The following is a 22007-nucleotide window of genomic DNA, read 5'->3' on the forward strand; positions in this document are numbered from 1 at the left end:
TTTCACTTCTCTACAATCAAAAATGGACAGGAAAGGTGTTCATGAGTAGGAAATGTCAGTGTTCTGATTTTATCTGTTCCCATCTTGGTGCCTTATCCATTTGGTTTAAGTGGCAGTTAGATTTTTTTTTTTACATTATCCCCTTTTAAAAATGCAGTGTATTCAAAGCAAAGGACCATCTAGTCCTATGTGAATAAGCCTTAGGGAAATTGTTTGCTATTATCGATATTTTTCAGCAAGAGCTACAATGAGGAATGTGTCCATTCTGAAGTATGTGCTGTTCCTCCTGTGAGACCTTACTTATTAATCATTGTGAAATTCTGAGCCATATAACTAACACTGAGTCCTTCTCTGAACTCTATGGCAATGAATGAGTTAGCTTTATTCCCTCCCTGTTACTATTAGTTATGAGGGCCAATGGGGCGGGAGCATGTTTGTAACATTTCATATGTCCAGTAGAGACTATTTGGGGTACTGGGAGCATGATTACTTTAAGATATAACAAGTATTTTGAAAGCAGTAAGTAGTAGACTTCCCCTTTTAGCTTAAAAAAAAAAAAAACAAAAACAGAAATTCAGCTATAAAATGTTAGGACCATGTACGCTGCTATCCTCTGACTTCTTTCTGATAATAATGATAATGATTTTCATTTCACGATTATCAATATCTTCAACACAATCATCATCACTATCACCATGATCATTATCATAGCCCTGTGTTATTAAGCAATACTATGAAGGAGACGCTATTCTAAGTACTCTGCATATTTATTATTTCCAATCACTACAAGCCTGTAATGTAATTTTTCATGATTATTGTCATTTTAAGAAACCTGAAGCTTAGAGACAGGAAGCTATCTGCTTTTATAGGGACACCTGAGCATCACCTGTGGCTGAGCATCACCTTAGCTAGTACGGGTCCCAGAGTGCTTTGGGATATCTTCTGACACATCCCTCTGCATTTTCTTTGACCTGGTCACTTCCTCTGCTTCTCTTTGGTCTGGGATTTCTGGAAATGGCTTTGTCACACTTGAACCCAGCTTGTGATTTGTCAATCCCTGCAGTGCCCATGGGTTTATAGTGAGTGTCATAATGCCCTAGTCCCATATGAATGAGCTTTAGGAAAACAGGTGACTAGGACAGCAGAAGATGTAAATTTTATTTAATAGTCTTTACATTATTACTTCCTTAATACCTTGCCTTTGGCTGCTATTTCTCATATGTGTGTATGTCTAAGTAAGAATAAGCAGATTGTGTGTTTAGTCTATGATTAGGATTAGTACAATATAAGAAGTATCACCTCAAAATGGACTGTTCCCCTGGCTATTGAAGATTAACTTATATCAGATTGATTCTCTTGCTGAGAACTAGATAACATGCAAAAAATATTTTTAAAATATCTCAGAAGGGATTATAGAGTGACCTTAGTTTGTTAGGACCTTAGACTGCCAAGACCTAAGAGGCCAAGAGCCTTAATAGCCAGGAGGAGAACATTTCCTTTTGCGGAATTTTTTTTTTTTTTAACATTTTTTTTTTTTAAACATCTTTATTGAAGTATAATTGCCTTACAATGGTGTGTTAGCTTCTGCTTTATAACAAAGTGAATCAGTTATACATATACAATATGTTCCCATTTCTCTTCCCTCTTGCATCTCCCTCCCTCCCACCCTCCCCATCCCACCCCTCTAGGTGGTCACAAAGCACCGAGCTGATCTCCCTGTGCTATGCGGCTGCTTCCCACTAGCTATCTATTTTACATTTGGTAGTGGATATATGTCCATGACACTCTCTCACCCTGTCACATCTCACCCCACCCCCTCCCCATATCCTCAAGTCCATTCTCTAGTAGGTCTGTGTCTTTATTCCCATCTTGCCACTAGGTTCTTCATGACCTTTTTTTTTTCCTTAGATTCCATATATATGTGTTAGCATACTGTATTTGTTTTTCTCTTTCTGACTTACTTCACTCTGTATGACAGACTCTAACTCCATCCACCTCATTACAAATACCTCCATTTCATTTCTTTTTATGGCTGAGTAATATTCCATTGTATATATGTGCCACATCTTCTTTATCCATTCATCTGTCGATGGACATTTAGGTTGCTTCCATGTCCTGGCTATTGTAAATAGAGCTGCAATGAACATTTTGGTACATGACTCTTTTTGAACTATGGTTTTCTCAGGGTATATGCCCAGTAGTGGGATTGCTGGGTCGTATGGTAGTTCTATTTGTAGTTTTTTAAGGAACCTCCATACTGTTCTCCATAGTGGCTGTATCAATTTACATTCCCACCAACAGTGCAAGAGTGTTCCCTTTCCTCCACACCCTCTCCAGCATTTATTGTTTCTAGATTTTTTGATGATGGCCATTCTGACCGGTGTGAGATGATACCTGAGATGATACCGCATTGTAGTTTTGATTTGCATTTCTCTAATGATTAATGATGTTGAGCATTCTTTCATGTGTCTGTAGGCCATCTGTATATCTTCTTTGGAGAAATGTCTATTTAGGTGTTCTGCCCATTTTTGGATTGGGTTGTTCGTTTTTTTTTTGTTATTGAGCTGCATGAGCTGCTTGTAAATCTTGGAGATTAATCCTTTGTCAGTTGCTTCATTTGCCAATATTTTCTCGCATTCTGATGGTTGTCTTTTGGTCTTGTTTATGGTTTCCTTTGCTGTGCAAAAGCTTTTAAGTTTCATTAGGTCCCATTTGTTTATTTGTGTTCTTATTTCCATTTCTCTGGGAGCTGGGTCAAAAAGAATCTTGCTGTGATGTATGTCATAGAGTGTTCTGCCTATGTTTTCCTCTAAGAGTTTGATAGTGTCTGCCCTTACACTTAGGTCTTTAATCCATTTTGAGTTTATTTTTGTGCATGGTGTCAGGGAGTGTTCTAATTTCATACTTTTACATGTATCTGTCCAATTTTCCCAGCACCACTTATTGAAGAGGCTGTCTTTTCTCCACTGTATATGCTTGCCTCCTTTATCAAAGATAAGGTGACCATATGTGTGTGGGTTTATCTCTGGGCTTTCTATCCTGTTCCATTGATCTATATTTCTGTTTTTGTGCCAGTACCAAACTGTCTTGATTACTGAAGCTTTGTAATATAGTCTGAAGTCAGGGAGCCTGATTCCCCCAGCTCCATTTTTCGTTCTCAAGATTGCTTTGGCTATTCGGGGTCTTTTGTGTTTCCATACAAATTGTGAAATTTTTTGTTCTAGTTCTGTGAAAAATGCCAGTGGTAGTTTGATAGGGATTGCATTGAATCTGTAGATTGCTTTGGGTAGTAGAGTCATTTTCACAATGTTGATTCTTCCAATCCAGGAAAATGTTATATCTCTCCATCTATTTGTATCATCTTTAATTTCTTTCATCAGTGTCTTATAATTTTCTGCATACAGGTCTTTTGTCTCCATAGGTAGGTTTATTCCTAGATATTTTATTCTTTTTGTTGCAATGGTAAACGGGAATGTTTTCTTAATTTCACTTTCAGATTTTTCGTCATTAGTGTATAGAAATGCAAGAGATTTCTGTGCATTAATTTTGTATCCTGCTACTTTACCAAATTCATTGATTAGCTCTAGGAGTTTTCTGGTAGCATCTTTAGGATTCTCTATGTATAGTATCATGTCATCTGCAAACAGTGACAGCTTTACTTCTTCTTTTCCGATTTGGATTCCTTTTATTTCTTTGTCTTCTCTGATTGCTGTGGCTAACACTTCCAAAACTATGTTGAATAATAGTGGTGAGAGTGGGCAACCTTGTCTTGTTCCTGATCTTAGTGGAAATGGTTTCAGTTTTTCACCAGTGAGGACAATGTTGGCTGTGGGTTTGTCATATATGGCCTTTATTATGTTGAGGAAAGTTCCCTCTATGCCTACTTTCTGCAGGACTTTTATCATAAATGGGTGTTGAATTTTGTCGAAAGCTTTCTCTGCATCTATTGAGATGATCATATGGTTTTTCTCCTTCAATTTGTTAATATGGTGTATCACATTGATTGATTTGCGTATATTGAAGAATCCTTGCATTCCTGGGATAAACCCCACTTGATCATGGTGTATGATCCTTTTAATGTGCTGTTGGATTCTGTTTGCTAGTATTTTGTTGAGGATTTTTGCATCTATGTTCATCAGTGATATTGGCCTGTAGTTTTCTTTCTTTGTGACATCTTTGTCTGGTTTTGGTATCAGGGTGATGGTGGCCTCGTAGAATGAGTCTGGGAGTGTTCCTCCCTCTGCAATATTTTGGAAGAGTTTGAGAAGGATAGGTGTTAGCTCTTCTCTAAATGTTTGATAGAATTCACCTGTGAAGCCATCTGGTCCTGGGCTTTTGTTTGTTGGAAGGTTTTTAATCACAGTTTCAATTTCAGTGCTTGTGATTGGTCTGTTCATATTTTCTATTTCTTCCTGGTTCAGTCTCGGCGGTTTGTGCATTTCTAAGAATCTGTCCATTTCTTCCAGGTTGTCCATTTTATTGGCGTAGAGTTGCTTGTAGTAATCTCTCATGATCTTTTGTATTTCTGCAGTGTCAGTGGTTACTTCTCCTTTTTCATTTCTAATTCTATTGATTTGAGTCTTCTCCCTTTTTCTCTTGATGAGTCTGGCTAATGGTTTATCAATTTGGTTTATCTTCTCAAAGAACCAGCTTTTAGTTTCATTGATTTTTGCTATTGTTTCCTTCATTTCTTTTTCATTTATTTCTGACCGGATCTTTATAATTTCTTTCCTTCTGCTAGCTTTGGGGTTTTTTTGTTCTTCTTTCTCTAATTGCTTTAGGTGCAAGGTTAGGTTGTTTCTTCGAGATGTTTCCTGTTTCTTGAGGTAGGCTTGTATTGCTATAAACTTCCCTCTTAGCACTGCTTTTGCTGCGTCCCATAGGTTTTGGGTCGTCGTATCTCCATTGTCATTTGTTTCTAGGTATTTTTTGATTTCCCCTTTGATTTCTTCAGTGATCACTTCGTTATTAAGTAGTGTATTGTGTAGCCTCCATGTGTTTGTATTTTTTACAGATCTTTTCCTATAATTGATATCTAGTCTCATAGCGTTGTGGTCGGAAAAGATACTTGATACTATTTCAACTTTCTTAAATTTACCAAGGCTTGATTTGTGACCCAAGATATGATCTATCCTGGAGAATGTTCCATGAGCACTTGAGAAAAATGTGTATTCTGTTGTTTTTGGGTGGAATGCCCTATAAATATCAATTAAGTCCATCTTGTTTAATGTATCATTTAAAGCTTGTGTTTCCTTATTTATTTTCATTTTGGATGATCTGTCCATTGGTGAAAGTGGGGTGTTAAATTCCCCTACTATGATTGTGTTGCTGTCGATTTCCCCTTTTATGGCTGTTAGTATTTGCCTTATGTATTGAGGTGCTCTTATGTTGGGTGCATAAATATTTACAATTGTTATACCTTCCTCTTGATCATTATATAGTGTCCTTCTTTGTCTCTTGTAATAGTCTTTATTTTAAAGTCTATTTTGTCTGATATGAGAATTGCTACTCCAGCTTTCTTCTGATTTCCATTTGCATGGAATATCTTTTTCCATCCCCTCACTTTCAGTCTGTATGTGTCCCTAGGTCTGAAGTGGGTCTCTTGTAGACAGCATATATATGGGTCTTGTTTTTGTATCCATTCAGCCAGCCTGTGTCTTTTGGTGGGAGCATTTAATCCATTTACATTCAAGGTAATTATCGATATGTATGTTCCTATTCCCATTTTCTTAAATGTTTTAGGTTTGTTATTGTAGGTGTTTTCCTTCTGTTGTGTTTCTTGCCTAGAGAAGTTCCTTTAGCATTTGTTGTAAAGCTGGTTTGGTGGTGCTGAACTCTCTCAGCTTTTGCTTGTCTGTAAAGGTTTTAATTTCTCCATCACATCTGAATGAGATCCTTGCTGGGTAGAGTAATCTTGGTTGTAGGTTTTTCTCCTTCATCACTTTAAGTATATCCTGCCACTCCCTTCTGGCTTGCAGAGTTTCTGCTGAAAGATCAGATGTTAACCTTATGGGGATTCCCTTGTGTGTTATTTGGTTTTTTTCCCTTGCTGCCTTTAATATGTTTTCCTTATATTTAATTTTTGACAGTTTGATTAATATGTGTCTTGGCGTGTTTCTCCTTGGGTTTATCCTGTATGGGACTCTCTGTGCTTCCAGGACTTGATTAACTATTTCCTTTCCCATATTAGGGAAGTTTTCAACTATAATCTCTTCAAATATTTTCTCAGTCCCTTTCTTTTTCTCTTCTTCTTCTGGGACCCCTATAATTTGAATGTTGGTGCGTTTAGTATTGTCCCAGAGGTCTCTGAGACTGTCCTCAGTTCTTTTCATTCTTTTTTCTTTATCCTGCTCTGCAGTAGTTATTTCCACCATTTTATCTTCCAGGTCACTTATCCTTTCTTCTGCCTCAGTTATTCTGCTACTGATCCCATCTAGAGTATTTTTAATTTCATTTATTGTGTTTTTCATCATTGCTTGGTTCCTCTTTAGTTCTTCTACGTCCTTGTTAAATGTTTCTTGCGTTTTGTCTATTCTATTTCCAAGATTTTGGATCATCCTTACTATCATTATTCTGAATTCTTTTTCAGGTAGACTACCTATTTCCTCTTCATTTGTTAAGTCTAGTGTGTTTTGACCCTGCTCCTTCATCTGCTGTGTGTTTTTCTGTCGTCTCATTTTGCTTATCTTACTGTGTTTGGGGTCTCCTTATCACAGGTTGCAGGTTCGTAGTTCCCGTTGTTTTTGGTATCTTTCCCAGTGGCTAAGGTTGGTTCAGTGGGTTGTGTAGGCTTCCTGGTGGAGGGAACTAGTGCCTGAGCTCTGGTGGATGAGGCTGGATCTTGTCTTTCTGGTGGGCACGTCCACGTCTGGTGGTGTATTTTGGGGTGTCTGTGGCCTTATTATGATTTTAGGCAGCCTCTCTGCTAATGGATGGGGCTGTGTTCCTGTCTTGCTCGTTGTTTGGCATAGGGTGTTCAGCACTGTAGCTTGCTGGTCATTGAGTGATGCTGGGTCTTGAGGTTGAGATGGAGATCTCTGAGAGATTTTTGCCATTTGGTATTACGTGGAGCTGGGAGGTCTCTTGTGGACCAGTGTCCTGAAGTTGGCTCTCCCACCTCCGAGGTACGGTCCTGATGCCTGGCTGAAGCACCAAGAGCCTTTCGTCCACACGGCTCAGAGTAAAAGGGAGAAAAAATAGAATGAAAGAAAGAAAGAAAGAGGCTATAATATAGTGAAGTAAAATAAAGCTATTATAAAGCAAAGCTATACAGACAAAATCTCCCCCAGAAGCATATACATATACACTCACAAAAAAAAAGGAAAAGGGGAAAAATTAATATATCCTGCTCCCAAAGTCCACCTCCTGAATTTGGGATGATTCATTGTCTATTCAGGTATTCAACAGATGCAGGCACATCAAGTTGTTTGCGGAGTTTTAATCCGCTGCTTCTGAGGCTGCTGGGAGAGATTTCCCCTCCTCTTCTCTGTTCGCACAGCTCCTGGGGATCAGCTTTGGATTTGGACTCGCCTCTGCGTGTAGGTCGCCTGAGGGCGTCTGTTCCCCGCCCAGACAGGATGGGGTTAAAGGAGCAGCTGCTTCGGGGGCTCTGGCTCACCCAGGCCGCGGGGAGGGAGGGGTACGGAGGAGGCGGGGCGAGCCTGCGGCGTCAGAGGCCGGCGTGACGTTGCACCAGCCTGAGGTGCGCAGTGCGTTCTCCCGGGGAAGTTGTCCCCGGATCACGGGACCCTGGCAGTGGCGGGCTGCACGGGCTCCCGGGAGGGGCGGTGTGGAGAGTGACCTGTGCTCACACACAGGCTTTTTGGAGGTGGCAGCAGCAGCCCCAGCGTCTCACGCCCGTCTCTGGGGTCCGCGCTGATCTCCGCGGCTCACGCCAGTCTCTGGAGTTCGTTTAGGCGGCGCTCTGAATCCCCTCTCCTTGCGCGCCGCGAAACAAAGAGGCAAGAAAAAGTCTCTTGCCTCTTCGGCAGCTGCAGACTTTTTCCCGGTCTCCCTCCCAGCCAGCTGTGGTGCGCTAACCCCTTCAGGCTGTGTTCACGCCGCCAACCCCAGTCCTCTCCCTGAGATCCAACCGAAGCCCGAGCCTCCGCTCCCAGCCCCGCCCGCCCCGGCGGGGGAGCAGACAAGCCCCTCGGGCTGGTGAGCGCTGCTCGGCGCCGAGCCTCTGTGCGGGAATCTCTCCGCTTTGCCCTCTGCACCCCTGTTGCTGTGGGATCCGCGCTGTTAGCCGCGGCTCGTGCCCGTCTCTGAAGTTCGTTTAGGCAGCGCTCTGAATCCCCTCTCCTCGCGCACCAGGAAACAGGGAAGAAAAAGTCTCTTGCCTCTTTGGCAGCTGCAGACTTTTTCCCAGACTCCCTCCCGGCTAGCTGTGGTGCACTAACCCCTTCAGGCTGTGTTCACGCCGCCAACCCCAGTCCTCTCCCTGCGATCCGCCCGAAGCCAGAGCCTCAGCTCCCAGCCCCGCCCGCCCCGGCGGCTGAGCAGACAAGCCTCTCGGGCTGGTGAGTGCTGGTCAGCGCCGAGCCTCCGTGCGGGAAGTGCGGGAATCTCTCTGCTTTGCCCTCCACACCCCTGTGGCTGCGCTCTCCTCCGTGGCTCTGAAGCTTCCCCCTTCTGCTACCCGCAGTCTCTGCCCGTGAAGGGGCTTCCTAGTGCGTGGAAATATTTCCTCCTTCAGAGCTCCCTCCCACTGGTGCAGGTGCCATCCCTATTCTTTTGTCTCTGTTATTTCTTTCTTCTTTTGCCCTACCCAAGTATGGGGGGAGTTTCTTGCCTTTTGGGAGGTCTGACGTTTTCTGCCAGCGTTCAGTGGGTGTTCTGTAGGAGCAGTTCCACGTGTAGATGTGTTTCTACTGTATCTGTGGGAAGGAAGGTGATCTCCGCGTCTTACTCTTCCGCCATCTTCTCTCCTCCCTCCTTTTGAGGAATTTTAGGTAGTAAATACACAGAGCTGTTCACTTTGTGAAAATTCATCAGGCTATATACACTTATGGTCTGTGCACTTTTCTGCATGTATGACAGGTAACAGTTTAAAAAAGAAAGTTAAAGTTATATAAAAATATAAGGTATATGTTTAGATTGTTCCTTGTAAAAAAAAAAAAAAATCCTCAAATAAATTTCACCTGCTGAAAGCTGTTAGTGTGATTAGTTAAATTAAACAAAATAAACTAACCCTTCTCTTCAAGTATTCAGAATGACTGAAGCAGTAACAGGTAATCTTTTGGCATGAGAGTCAAGTAAGAAAATTTTTTTTTTTTAATTTTAGAGCTAATACAAAATTAAAACAAAAAGCCATACTGAATTTCATGAAAAAAATTTATAATTTTACAACTAAGATTACCTTCTTTATTAAAGAGAATAAAGGCAATAAGAAAATGACCTCATTTTTAAACAACTAAAATGCACAAATGTTGGAATCTATTAAAAAACGAAAACTAGAATTAGCTCTTTCCAGTCAGTGTGACATTAAATGGGTGGTGATTGAAATACAAGGCACTCTGCTTTGCACTGGAAATATAGAGTAATAAAATGGTGGGAATGGTCCTTCTTCAAAATGGTTATCCCTCTTTTGCAGTTATAACCTATTGATACGTAAAGTTACCGGCTTCATGACCCAACCTCAGCATGATGCCACCTACCGAAGAAAACAATGTCAGCAGCAAAAAGTAAACAAGCATTTTTCTTATTTGTCTTTAGCGACATTTTTTAAAACAGAAAATGCCTTTATACAGCTAAAAATTTCTCAATTCCATTTTCTCTCTCTCTGTAACCAGAGGAAAGCACTCCACTAGAGTTGATGAATCATTTTTATTCTTGTTATATGTATCTGTTCATAAACGTTGCATCATGTCCTTTTGCAACTTGCCTTTTTAATTCATATTATGTTTTTGAAATATATACATGTTTATAGATGTAGGTGTAGTTCATTAATTTTATCTGATCTTTAATATTCTATTGTATGAATGTACTGCAATTATTCACCCACTTTCTTCTTTGAAATTTTTGCCCAATTGATGGAAAAATTTTGCTGATGGATATGAATTTATATGTCATTGTTGTTTAAATATGCATTTCTATGGTTTACTAGTGAAAATGAGCATCTTTTCACATGATTGGGTATACTATGAATTTTAGTTCAAATCATTTGTGTGTTTTTTTTATGAATTTGTAAGGGTTCTGGTTACTAATATTACATCATGTCAGTTATGTGCCCAGCAAATATCTTTTCTCAGTCTAAGACTTCATTTTGTTTATAGAGATTTTAAAGGGTCAATATGTCACATTTATTCATTCATAAAACATCTTTATAGCTTGTGGAATTTGTATTAGTTCATTAATTTCCCCTATTCTGTACAAGTATTCTTCTATATTTCTCTCTAAGTTTTATATTTTGCTTTTCACATTTTTGTATTTTATATATATGGTATGAGATAGGAATCCAAATTTTCCCCACAACCAGTTGATTCCCTACAATGTATTAAGTTGTCTATCCTTTACTGTATACTGATCTTTAATGACATTTCCATCATGTTCCAACTTGCAATATATACAAACATGTGATTGTGGGCTTTTCTTCCTGTCACCTCAGTCTAGTTGTCTACAGGTTATATTTATATAAGTCCCAATATCTGGCATAATGAGTCATCATTCCTTATACTTCTTGACTTGTCTTAGTCCTTTACTCTTTCATATGAATTTGAGTTGTTATTTCATTAATTTAAAGTATATAACTTTGGTTTTATAAAAAAATGGGATCTTATATTCTTTTTTTAACATGGCAGTTTAATTCTATTTTCTTTTATTATGTTTACTGATATATATGGTCACACTTCTACAGCCTTCTATTGTATTTTTGTTTGTCATGATTTATCTTTGCTTCCTCAAGTTTTTGAGAATTCTAAATTTCATTTAAGAGTTATCCTCAAATGTATACCATGCATACATGAATTAACAAAATCTAAATTTAATCAGTATAGTACCTCCGACATTGCAAATGTAAAAGTGAATGTTAGTAAAATACTATCATTAAAGGCATGAGAAAACTAACAAACTATTAGTATATAGCCAAATAAATTATTGTTTCTTGGAAGCTGATCTCTTTCTATCCTCTAGGTCTCTGAGTCTCTCTTTTTAATTTTTTTATAATTTTCTCTGTGTGCTGCATTTTATGTGGCTTCTTCAATCTATTTTCTAATTCTCTACTTCTGTCTTCAACTGAATTATACTTGCTGTTTAGTGTATCCACTGAGTTTTAATTTTGTTCTTATATATTCAGTCTATTGTCAATTATTTTTAAATCTAGTTTTCTTTTCCCCACATGGTTTCCCCACATGATTTCTATCTCTTCTTTCACTTCACTTTTTTTTTGTAAATATGTTATCTCTCTCAGGATTATATATTATTTCTAGTTCTTGCAGCACAAAATCTCACTTTTATTTTAGCTTTTGACTTTTGACTCTCCCCCATGTTGAGTCATTTCCTCATACTATTTCATTTTGTTTAATAATTTTTTGTTCAGTGAGTGCTCTCTTTTCTGTGGAAGTTTTTTGTACGGATGATTATAAGTGTTTCAACAGAATTGTTATATATTTGCTTTTCCCAGTTTTTCATTTTCTCAGCTTATCAGCTTCTTACCATGCTTAGTGAAAGATTTAATTTAAAATTTCTCACATGACACTGATGTCTATATACATTCCTAGCCAGTAAACAAATTACACTGAGATTTTTCCAGGTTTCCTAATTCCCTGTCTACAGCAGAGGAATTCCTTTTAGCATCAATCCAGAGCAGAAAAAGCACTAACAGCTACTTAACTTTAAAACAGTTTATTTTGGTAATTAACATATTCCCATTTCCTCTTTTATATTCAAGCTTACCCTTGTTCAATCTTCCAGTTTTACAAAGAAAATTCATTTGATATTAAAAAATCATTAGACTGTTAATCAGAAAACATTAAACTTGCTATCATGAAACTACACATGTTGGTAGGACAGAATAGATTTCTTTGTGTGTGACTCCCATCTGTCCCTTTAACAAATAATTATTAAACATATCGAACACAGTTTAATTTTGAACAATTCACTTCTTTTGGAGTATTTTCTTATTAAATAAATAAAAATAAGTGTAAAGTAAGTACCTTGGAATAAAAGGTACCTGAAGTCTTTTTCATGTCTAAAATTCTATAAAACTTGGGGCTTTGCACAAAGTAGAACTCAATAAGCATTTCAGCTGCCATAGCCACTACCATTTAGGAGCTTCTGGTATCATAGGAAGCAATATGGTATCCAAAGTTGTCATACACACAGGTATATGATTCTGTGCTTTCTTTTTGGGTTCATGGACTTATATTTAAATTTTGGCTCTTATTTATTATCTAAGTGGTCACTGTTAAGTTCCTCAGTCTCTCCAAATATCAGTAGTCTCATCTGTAAATAAGATTAATAATGCTTAACTTGTAGGGTTATTGTGAGAATTTAGGATTTTGAGAGAATCAGGGCAAGTTCCTCTCTGTCCTCAGTTTTCTCATCTGTAAAATTGAAATAATAATCATCACAGAATTGTAAGAATTTATAAGAATTATAAGAGAAATTGCTTAGCATTGTGTTTAATAAATGGCAAGCTACTGTTACTTAGCTCATGGCATATTGGAGCAGAAAGGTGGAAGGTCTTCCTGGCCAGGCTTCTTCCTCACCCCAGGTACAGGTTCCCTGATGCAGCCCCCTGGCTCACCCTGGACGTGAACTTGCCTTCAATCCTTCTGTCCTCCTAGGCAGTTCTGCCTTCTTGGCCATGGATGATACTGAAACAAACTGTGTTCACAGCTATACCCTTGGAGCTAGTTACCTGGGAAGACAATGCTCACTACTTTTTGAATTTCCACTTTGCTCTTCTGTGATTATAAAGTCATTTCTCCATCAGCATGTACTTCTGGTCTCTGTTCCCTTGAAGACTGTCTTCCCCACAAATCCATAGTCCCTTTTCTATATCCTGATCCCCTGTAGCTTTTCCTGGGTCATGTCACTATATATGTAGTTCTTGTAGTGTTTCATGTGTATTTCCCTACATTTCCATTATAAAGTGTGAAACCAGCTATCCCATGTTACAGACCCTTGATATATAGAGAAGGGGAAGAGGAAATGGGTAGGAGGAGGGGGAGGGGTGGGGGAAGGAGAAGAGGAGGTGGAGAAGAAGAAAAGAAGAGGAAGGAGGGGGAGGAGGGGGAAGAGAAAGGAAGATGAGGAGGGGGAAGGGGAAGAAGAGGGGAAAAATCTAAATGTACTTCTGCAAAGTAGACATTTTTTCTCATTTGCTTTAATAAACTATCTCATATTTTATATATTGATTAGATAACTGATTAAGAAATTTTTAGCTTTTTGTTATGACGAACTAATCTATCATGAGATGTTTAATTTTAGAGGGACAAGAAAGTTTATGATTCAAAGCTTATATTTCAAACCAAAATGTTAAACATCTTAAAATTATAAATTCAGAAGAGAAATGTTCTTATAGATTACATTTGGCCATTGTTTTAGAGATCCTCTAAAAGCTAGGAAGTTGCTTGCATCCCTGCTACAAAGCCACTGTTGAGAAGTTGATTAGAGAAGGAAAACAACATTTAACACCCACAGGATATCTTATCTCCAAATAATATGTCAAAACCATAGTTCAGGAAACTTCATGAAGGCCTGGTAAAAATAGTGATTAAATAATGAAGTGGAAAATTCAATGTTTAAAATTTATATATATATATATTTTAATAAATTTATTTATTTATTTTTGGTTGTGTTGGGTCTTCCTTGATGTGTGCGTGCTTTCTCTAGTTGTGGCGAATGGGGGCTGCTCTTCGATGAGGTACGTAGGCTTCCCATTGTGGTGACTTCTCTTGTTGTGGAGCACGGGCTCTAAAAGTGGGCTTCAGTAGTTGTGGTACACGGGATCCAGAGCGCAGGCTCAGTAGTTGTGATGCAAGGGCTTGGTTGCTCCGCAGGATGTGTGATCTTCCTGGACCAGGGATTGAACCTGTGTCCCCTGCATTGGTTGGCAGATTCTTAATGACTGCACCACCAGGGAAGTCCTAAAATGTATATTTTAAACTATTTATTCAGTAAATATTTACAATTTGCTTTGCTATGTATAAAACACAAATTATATCCTGGTATAAGAGTTTTACAGTCCTATAAAAAGGAGTCTAGGGCTTCCCTGGTGGTGCAGTGGTTGAGAATCCGCCTGCCAATGCAGGGGACACGGGTTCGAGCCCTGGTCTGGGAAGATCCCACATGCCGCAGAGCAACTGGGCCCGTGAGCCACAATTACTGAGCCTGCGCGTCTGGAGCCTGTGCTCCACAACAGGAGAGGCCGCGATAGTGAGAGGTCCACGCACCGTGATGAAGAGTGGCCCCCGCTCGCCGCAACTAGAGAAAGCCCTGGCACAGAAACGAAGACCCAACACAGCCAAAAATAAATAAATAAATTAATTAATTTTAAAAAAAGGAGTCTATTTCCATAAATCACTGTCCTATAACATAGAAAATAATGTGCCATAAAAGAGAGATATTAAACTACATTACAAATAAAAAGAGGAAAAAAATTATTTCCAATTGGAAGTATAGAGGAAGGCTTTGTAATAGAGGGTGGCTGATCCTTGAAGGAGTAAGATTTAGACTTGGAGCGTCTTTATGGTCTAGTATTCATACTTTTAGAGATGAGGTAGACTAATATTAGTGGCAAAAGGAAGCACTCTTATCCATCCAAGAAACATTCATTGAGTACTCTGTCCTAGGAACTGTACTAGGTGCTGCAGTAAAAAATATAAGAAGCACTTCCTGTCTTCCAGGAGCCCACAGTTTAATGTTTAATGTTCACGTGGGAAATGGGGGAATGAGTGAAAGCATGTGGACAAAGGCAGAAAGGGGCATCAACTATTCTGTTTAGAGAAGGGAAGGCTATGCAAAAGCAGGAGTAAGAAAAATACTCACGAAGGCCACTACATTTGTGTTTAAGTTTAATTTGTTTTTAATTTAGTAAGTTACAAATTACAAATTCTAATGACTCTTGGGACTGAGAGTGTCTTTCAAAATTTCTTTAAGTGGGAAGGAGATATGGAAGATGTGAAGCTTCAAATAATGTCTGCTACTTGATTTCTAGTCGAGATGACATTGTAAGTTAATATTTTTGAGCCCCTCTTCTGCTTCAAACACATGGCAGAAACAGAAAAAATATAAAAAGAGAAATTAGAAAGGCTTAGACAAAGTAATGCTGTAAATTTTTAACATACGTAAAATGTAAAACACAAAATGTAAATTATTAAGTTTCTCTACCCTGTTACCTCCAAAAAACAGTCATGCATTACACAGTTTTTGCACTTCCAACTTCCTAGTAATTTTTGTTTAAGGCTTAATCTTTTAAATAAAAATTGTTCTTCTTATATTTTTCGTTAGTCAAGAATTCAGAACATTCTCATTTAAAATTTATTTTTAGTTTCCTCTATTATTTTTATTCTACATGGAGTGAGTGTATTCACATCTTTATTGATTTTATTGACTTCCATTGCATTACCTTTCCTCAAGTGTTTTAGAATTTTGCAAAGGAATCCTCTGGAAAGAAGCAGCAATGAAATAGGAAAAAAACATGAGGTGATCAACAGAACTAGAACTGGCTCTTTGAAAAATAAACAAGACAGATTGTACTACAACACAAGTAAGCAAGATCGATTAAAAAATAAGAGAGACTGCACAAATAAATAGTATGAATAATGAAAAAGTAATGTAACCATAGGTACAGTGGAGAGATAAGAGAAAGTTTGATACTATTTCAATCAGTTACTTAAAATTTTAGGAGCTGGATAATTTTCTATAAAAATAGAAATTAAACATGCTTGAAAAAAATGCACCAGTAACCATTATAGAACTGTTTTTCATAGAAATATAGAGATAAATGGATGTATGAGTATAAATAGTGCACATATAATACAAACTGTGCCAGAGTATAGAAAAATGAGGAAAGCTGCCTAACTCATTATGTGAGGTTAATAAATATTGACACCAAAATCAGAAAAAAACAGAAAAGACAGTATAACCTATTCCCAGGTAAGATCACTGTGCAAAATCTTAAACATTAGAAATTAAATCTAATATAATATTCAAAATAAACTGTATTGTTTTTTTAAAGTCATTTTTGTCCAGAAAAGTGACAATAGGCCAACATTATAAAAATCCCTCATTGTAATTCCCTACATTGATTTTCACCCTGATACCAAAACCAAAGATGTCACAAAGAAATAAAACTACAGGCCAATATCACTGATGAACATAGATGCTAAAATCCTCAACAAAATACCAGCAAACAGAATCCAACAGCACATTAAAAGGATCATACACCATGATCAAGTGGGGTTTATTCCAGGAATGCAAGGTTTCTTCAATATACGCAAATCAATCAACGTGATACACCATATTAACAAATTGAAGGAGAAAAACCGTATGATCATCTCAATAGATGCAGAGAAAGATTTCGACAAAATTCAACACCCATTTATGATAAAAGCCCTGCAGAAAGTAGGCATAGAGGGAACTTTCCTCAACATAATAAAGGCCATATATGACAAACCCACAGCCAACATCGTCCTCAATGGTGAAAAACTGAAACCATTTCCTCTAAGATCAGGAACAAGACAAGGTTACCCACTCTCACCACTATTATTCAGCATAGTTTTGGAAGTTTTAGCCCCAGCAATCAGAGAAGAAAAAGAAATAAAGGAATCCAAATTGGAAAAGAAGAAGTAAAACTGTCACTGTTTGCAGATGACATGATACTATACATAGAGAATCCTAAAGATGCTACCAGAAAACAACTAGAGCTAATCAATGAATTTGGTAAAGTAGCAGGATACAAAATTAATGCACAGAAATCTCTTGCATTCCTATATACTAACAATGAAAAATCTGAAAGTGAAATTAAGAAAACACTCCCATTTACCACTGCAACAAAAAGAATAAAATATCTAGAAATAAACCTACCTAAGGAGACCAAAGACCTGCATACAGAAAATTATAAGACACTGAAGAAAGAAATTAAAGATGATACAAATAGATGGAGAGATATACCATGTTCCTGGATTGGAAGGATCAACATTGTGAAAAATGACTATACTACCCAAAGCAATCTACAGATTCAATGCAATTCCTATCAAACTACCACTGGCAGTTTTCACAGAACTGGAACAAGAAATTTCACAATTTGTATGGAAACACAAAAAACCCTGAATAGCCAAAGCAATCTTGAGAAAGAAAAACAGAGCTGGAGGAATCAGGCTCCCTGACTTCAGACTATACTACAAAGCTACAATAATCAAGACAGTATGGGACTGGCACAAAAACAGAAATATAGATCAATGGAACAGGATAGAAAGCCAAGAGATAAACCCACACATATATGGTCACGTTATCTTTGGTAAAGGAGGCAGGAATATACAGTGGAGAAAAGACAGTCTCTTCAATAAGTGGTGCTGGGAAAACTGGACAGCTACATGTAAAAGAATGAAATGATAACACTCCCTAAAGCCATACACAAAAATAAACTCAAAATGGATTAAAGACCTAAATGTAAGGCCAGACACTATCAAACTCTTAGAGAAAAACATAGGCAGAACACTCTATGACATAAATCACAGCAAGATCTTTTTCAACACACCTCCTAGAGAAATGGAAATAAAAACACAAATAAACAAATGGGACCTAATGAAACTTAAAAGCTTTTGCACAGCAAAGGAAACCATAAACAAGACCAAAAGACAACCCTCAGAATGGGAGAAAATATTTGCAAATGAAGCAACTGACAAAGGATTAATCTCCAAGATTTACAAGCAGCTCATGCAGCTCAATAACAAAAAAAAAAAAAACAACCCAATCCAAAAATGGGCAGAAGACCTAAATAGACATTTCTCCAAAGAAGATAAACAGATTGCCAACAGACACATGAAAGAATGCTCAACATCATTAATCATTAGAGAAATGCAAATCAAAACTACAATGCAGTATCATCTCACACTGGTCAGAATGGTCATCATCAAAAAATCTAGAAACAATAAATGCTGGAGAGGGTGTGGAGAAAAGGGAACACTCTTGCACTGTTGGTGGGAATGTAAATTGATACAGCCACTATGGAGAACAGTATGGAGGTTCCTTAAAAAACTAAAAATAGGACTACCATACGACCCAGCAATCCCACTACTGGGCATATACCCTGAGAAAACCATAATTCAAAAAGTCATGTACCAAAATGTTCATTGCAGCTCTATTTACAATAGCCAGGACATGGAAGCAACCTAAGTGTCCATCATCGGATGAATGGATAAAGAAGATGTGGCACATATATACGATGGAATATTACTCAGCCATAAAAAGAAATGAATTGGAGGTATTTGTAATGAGGTGGATGGAGTTAGAGTCTGTCATACAGAGTGAAGTAAGTCAGAAAGAGAAAAACAAATACAGTATGCTAACACATATATATGGAATCTAAGGAAAAAAAAATGTCATGAAGAACCTAGTGGCAAGATGGGAATAAAGACACAGACATACTACAGAATGGACTTGAGGATATGGGGAGGGGGAGGGGTGAGATATGACAGGGTGAGAGAGTGTCATGGACATATATACACTACCAAATGTAAAATAGATAGCTAGTGGGAAGCAGCCGCATAGCACAGGGAGATCAGCTCTGTGCTTTGTGACCGCCTGGGGGGTGTGGGATGGGGAGGGTGGGAGGGAGGGAGATGCGGGAGGGAGGAGATATGGGAACGTGTGTATATGTGTAGCTGATTCACTTTGTTATAAAGCAGAAACTAACACACCACTGTGAAGCAATTATACTTCAATAAAGATGTTTAAAAAAAAAAAAAGAGGCTAATTCTCCCCAGATGAATTAATTCAATAATATTTTAATCAAATTTCTAAGAGGGTCCAAGAATTGCCATGACATTTTTAGAAAAGATATATTTATGCAGGAGTACTTTACTACACTTAAAACAAATGAACTAGATATACCCATATCAACACATAAATCTCAACAAATCTTATGTGAAAAAGCAAACAGCAGAATAAACACTATATGATTACACTTATGTAAAACTTCAAAAAACTCTATAAAAAGTTCTGTTGTATGGATAAGCATATATGTAGTAAAAATATAAAAACAGTCATCATGAAGGACATAAAGCAGCTCTCCAGTGAGAGAGGGGAAAAGTGTGCTTAAAAATTATGAAAATGGGTCTTCCACTGAACTTGCTTTTTTTTTTTTCACAAAGAGAGATCTGTTGAAAGAATGACAAATGTTAACATTTATTAAATCTGGGTGTGGGGTGATGTGGCATTGTTATGTTATTCTCTGTATTTCTGTAATATTTTTATTGCAATATTTCATAATTTTAGGTACAAGTGTGCCACATACCCTTTTTGAGTTTACCTGGTTGGGAACTAGGGGGCAGAAAATAAAGTTATACATCATGACTTCATCCCTTCTCCCATAGGGACCTACTGGTTTATTGCTGTAGCACTTAAGCTCTATCAATATGGGATTCCAGGTTTAGGGGGAGGCAGAAGTCACATCAGGTGCTACTTCCTTCTAGAGATAAAGAAAAGGATCTCTGATCATTTTGCTGTCATCAGGGATTTGGGAGTATGTGCCTTCTGCATCTTTTTTCTCTCTGGATCTCATTACTTCAGTCTACATCAGATAATGAAAGTTGCAATCTGACTTTACCTCTAAGACCCATGGAAGCTCTTAGTGAGATAAAAAAAGTTATACTTAAGGGCTGTTTTTCATCCTCTTCTCTCCTTGAACACTTAAGTCAGTTTCCCCTCATCTTTCCTATCTTTTCATTTGTCACTCTTCTCCTTCCATGTCCATGTTTTATGGACCACCATTTTCCAGCCCCTGTTTGTTTCTCATGTGACTTGTTAGTATGGGTCAATACAGCCAAGAGACCAATATATTTTAGAGAAAGTTTTCTGAAACCACTAATTTGTGAGTTTATAAAAGGATATTCTTGAAGAACTTATCATTACATTAACATTGCAGATCAAATCCACACTAGCCCCCAGTATAGCTACTCTGGACCATGACAGTCTGGTAAAGAATAGACCATCCATGAAATGGCTTAGATGGTTGCTCCAAACCAGGGAAATAGAGCTCTCCCAGGCCAGATAGAACACTCATCATGTTTACTATTAGCAAAGTACCCTAAAGAGCCATAATGTTTGATGAATATAATGCCAAATAGGCATGGGGTAGAAAACACACAGTGTATATCTGGTGGTGGAACCAATCACTTGGCTAAGGAGTGGCCTTGGTAGATTGCCCACTCTTTTCATTTCAATGAGCCTTGGAAGTTTTCTATTACTCACTGCTTAGCGAATAACTCTCAAGAGGTAGATACCTAATTGAGATAAAAATTTCTTTTAAGATTCCAGTAAATTCATAGTTAATGTTAGGACTGTAACGTAGAAGCATAATGAAGTATAGAGTTAATTTTGAAGCAGAATTTATTTTTATGGCTTTATAAATGATTTTATTGATATGTTATAGAATCATTAAGGTTCTGAAGGGTTAACTAAATTATTATGTTATACTTTACTATATTTTATGGGGGAAAAGATATACTATAGAGATATTCATAATTCATATTTATGAATGCCTAATTTCTTAGTTATATACATTAGAGTAACTTGCTAATATACCAGTGAAGTTCAAAGCATTTAAGTATTTGAGAATCTTAAGGATTTTTTTGTTTTGTTTTGTTTTTTAGACTAGTTTAAGATTTGAATAAGAAAAACAAGAGCCTTGTTTTTGGCTTGGCTTTGAGATGTCTGGGAACAATTAGCAAATTTCTTCAGTATTAAAAATAAGTTAGTATTTTAATAATTTTATACTAAAAATGGAATTTTTTCATTATTAAAGTATGTTATTTATCTGTTATTTTGTAAAACAAGAACTAGACTGGTTGACAATAAATGCTGTTTATCATTACCTCATTCTTGTTTCTTAAGATATTCTCTTAATCTCTCCATGCCTCATTTTCTCTAAGGAAAAATATTTATTAATTATTGAAACACGGTATCTTTGTAGAAATAGTGTTAAAATAATGTAAGGTAGGAGCATATTGATTAATGCAAAATTCATATCTTTATTCTAGATCTTTAATCACTTCATTTCAGTAGCCTTAACTCTCTTGTTAATGTCTAAGGCACAGAATGGCTGTACTAAAAATCTCTACTGTCAACTTCTAACAAAACACATATATGTGTCTCTTCCATAGTATTGAATATAAATCACAATTTTGGTAGAATCAGCAAGATATTGAACTTATTCCAGAAACGTACAGCTGGTGTTCTTATTAACTGGGCAGTTTTGTTGTTCTGACTCTGAAATAGGTTAGATGTGTCTCTTTGTACCTTTTGGTTTAAGAAACTATGAGGTGAGAAAATTTGTTTCATCAACTCTTGAAATACATGTGAATATATAAAATGCATTGTTTACAATTGACTGCTAAGGGATAACACATGGAAATTATATATTAATCATGGTGATTTATTCTAGTACTGAAAAACAAGATGTTAAATTATACCATAAGAAGAAGCATAATTCAGTGAATTTTTATGATCTGTAGAGATGGGCAAATTGCATTGCAAATGATAAATGAGTTTTCAGCATCAAGATCTACAAATAAATCATCATAAGTAGATATTTTGATTTATTAATATAACTAGGAAGTGGCTCCTTGGGATGTGCGTATTATTTTCAGTGGTTGTCCTGGTAAGAGATAGCTAACTTATTAATGTGTTGTGTTTTTTTTTTTTTTCTATAAGTAACTACTCTGAATATTTTGAGGGAAGAGTTTATTCCTTTAGAAATAAGATTCCTTGCACGTGGAAGTGGGAATGCATGCTAATTTGATTAGCTCAGTACCAACACACAGAGTTCAAAGTTGATA

The 22007-nt window shown here is 37.2% G+C and overlaps 1 protein-coding gene across 4 annotated transcripts in view; it reads left to right on the forward strand.

Moving 5' to 3' along the window:
• Positions 1–22007, forward strand: part of CA10 (carbonic anhydrase 10) — a 615488-nt gene that overhangs the window by 135840 nt on the left and 457641 nt on the right. The window contains exon 3 of one of the 4 annotated variants that reach the window (XM_082371690.1): positions 9596–9686. The exons of the other annotated variants lie outside the window; for them this stretch is intronic. Within the exon in view, the coding sequence (XP_082227816.1) occupies positions 9671–9686 (16 nt within the window). The 5' untranslated portion in view covers positions 9596–9670. The remainder of the gene's footprint in view (positions 1–9595; positions 9687–22007) is intronic. 4 annotated transcript variants of the gene reach the window in all.

This window comes from Balaenoptera borealis (genome assembly GCF_965194805.1).
Source record: "Balaenoptera borealis genome assembly, chromosome: 20".
Classification (NCBI taxonomy): Eukaryota; Metazoa; Chordata; class Mammalia; order Artiodactyla; family Balaenopteridae; genus Balaenoptera; species Balaenoptera borealis.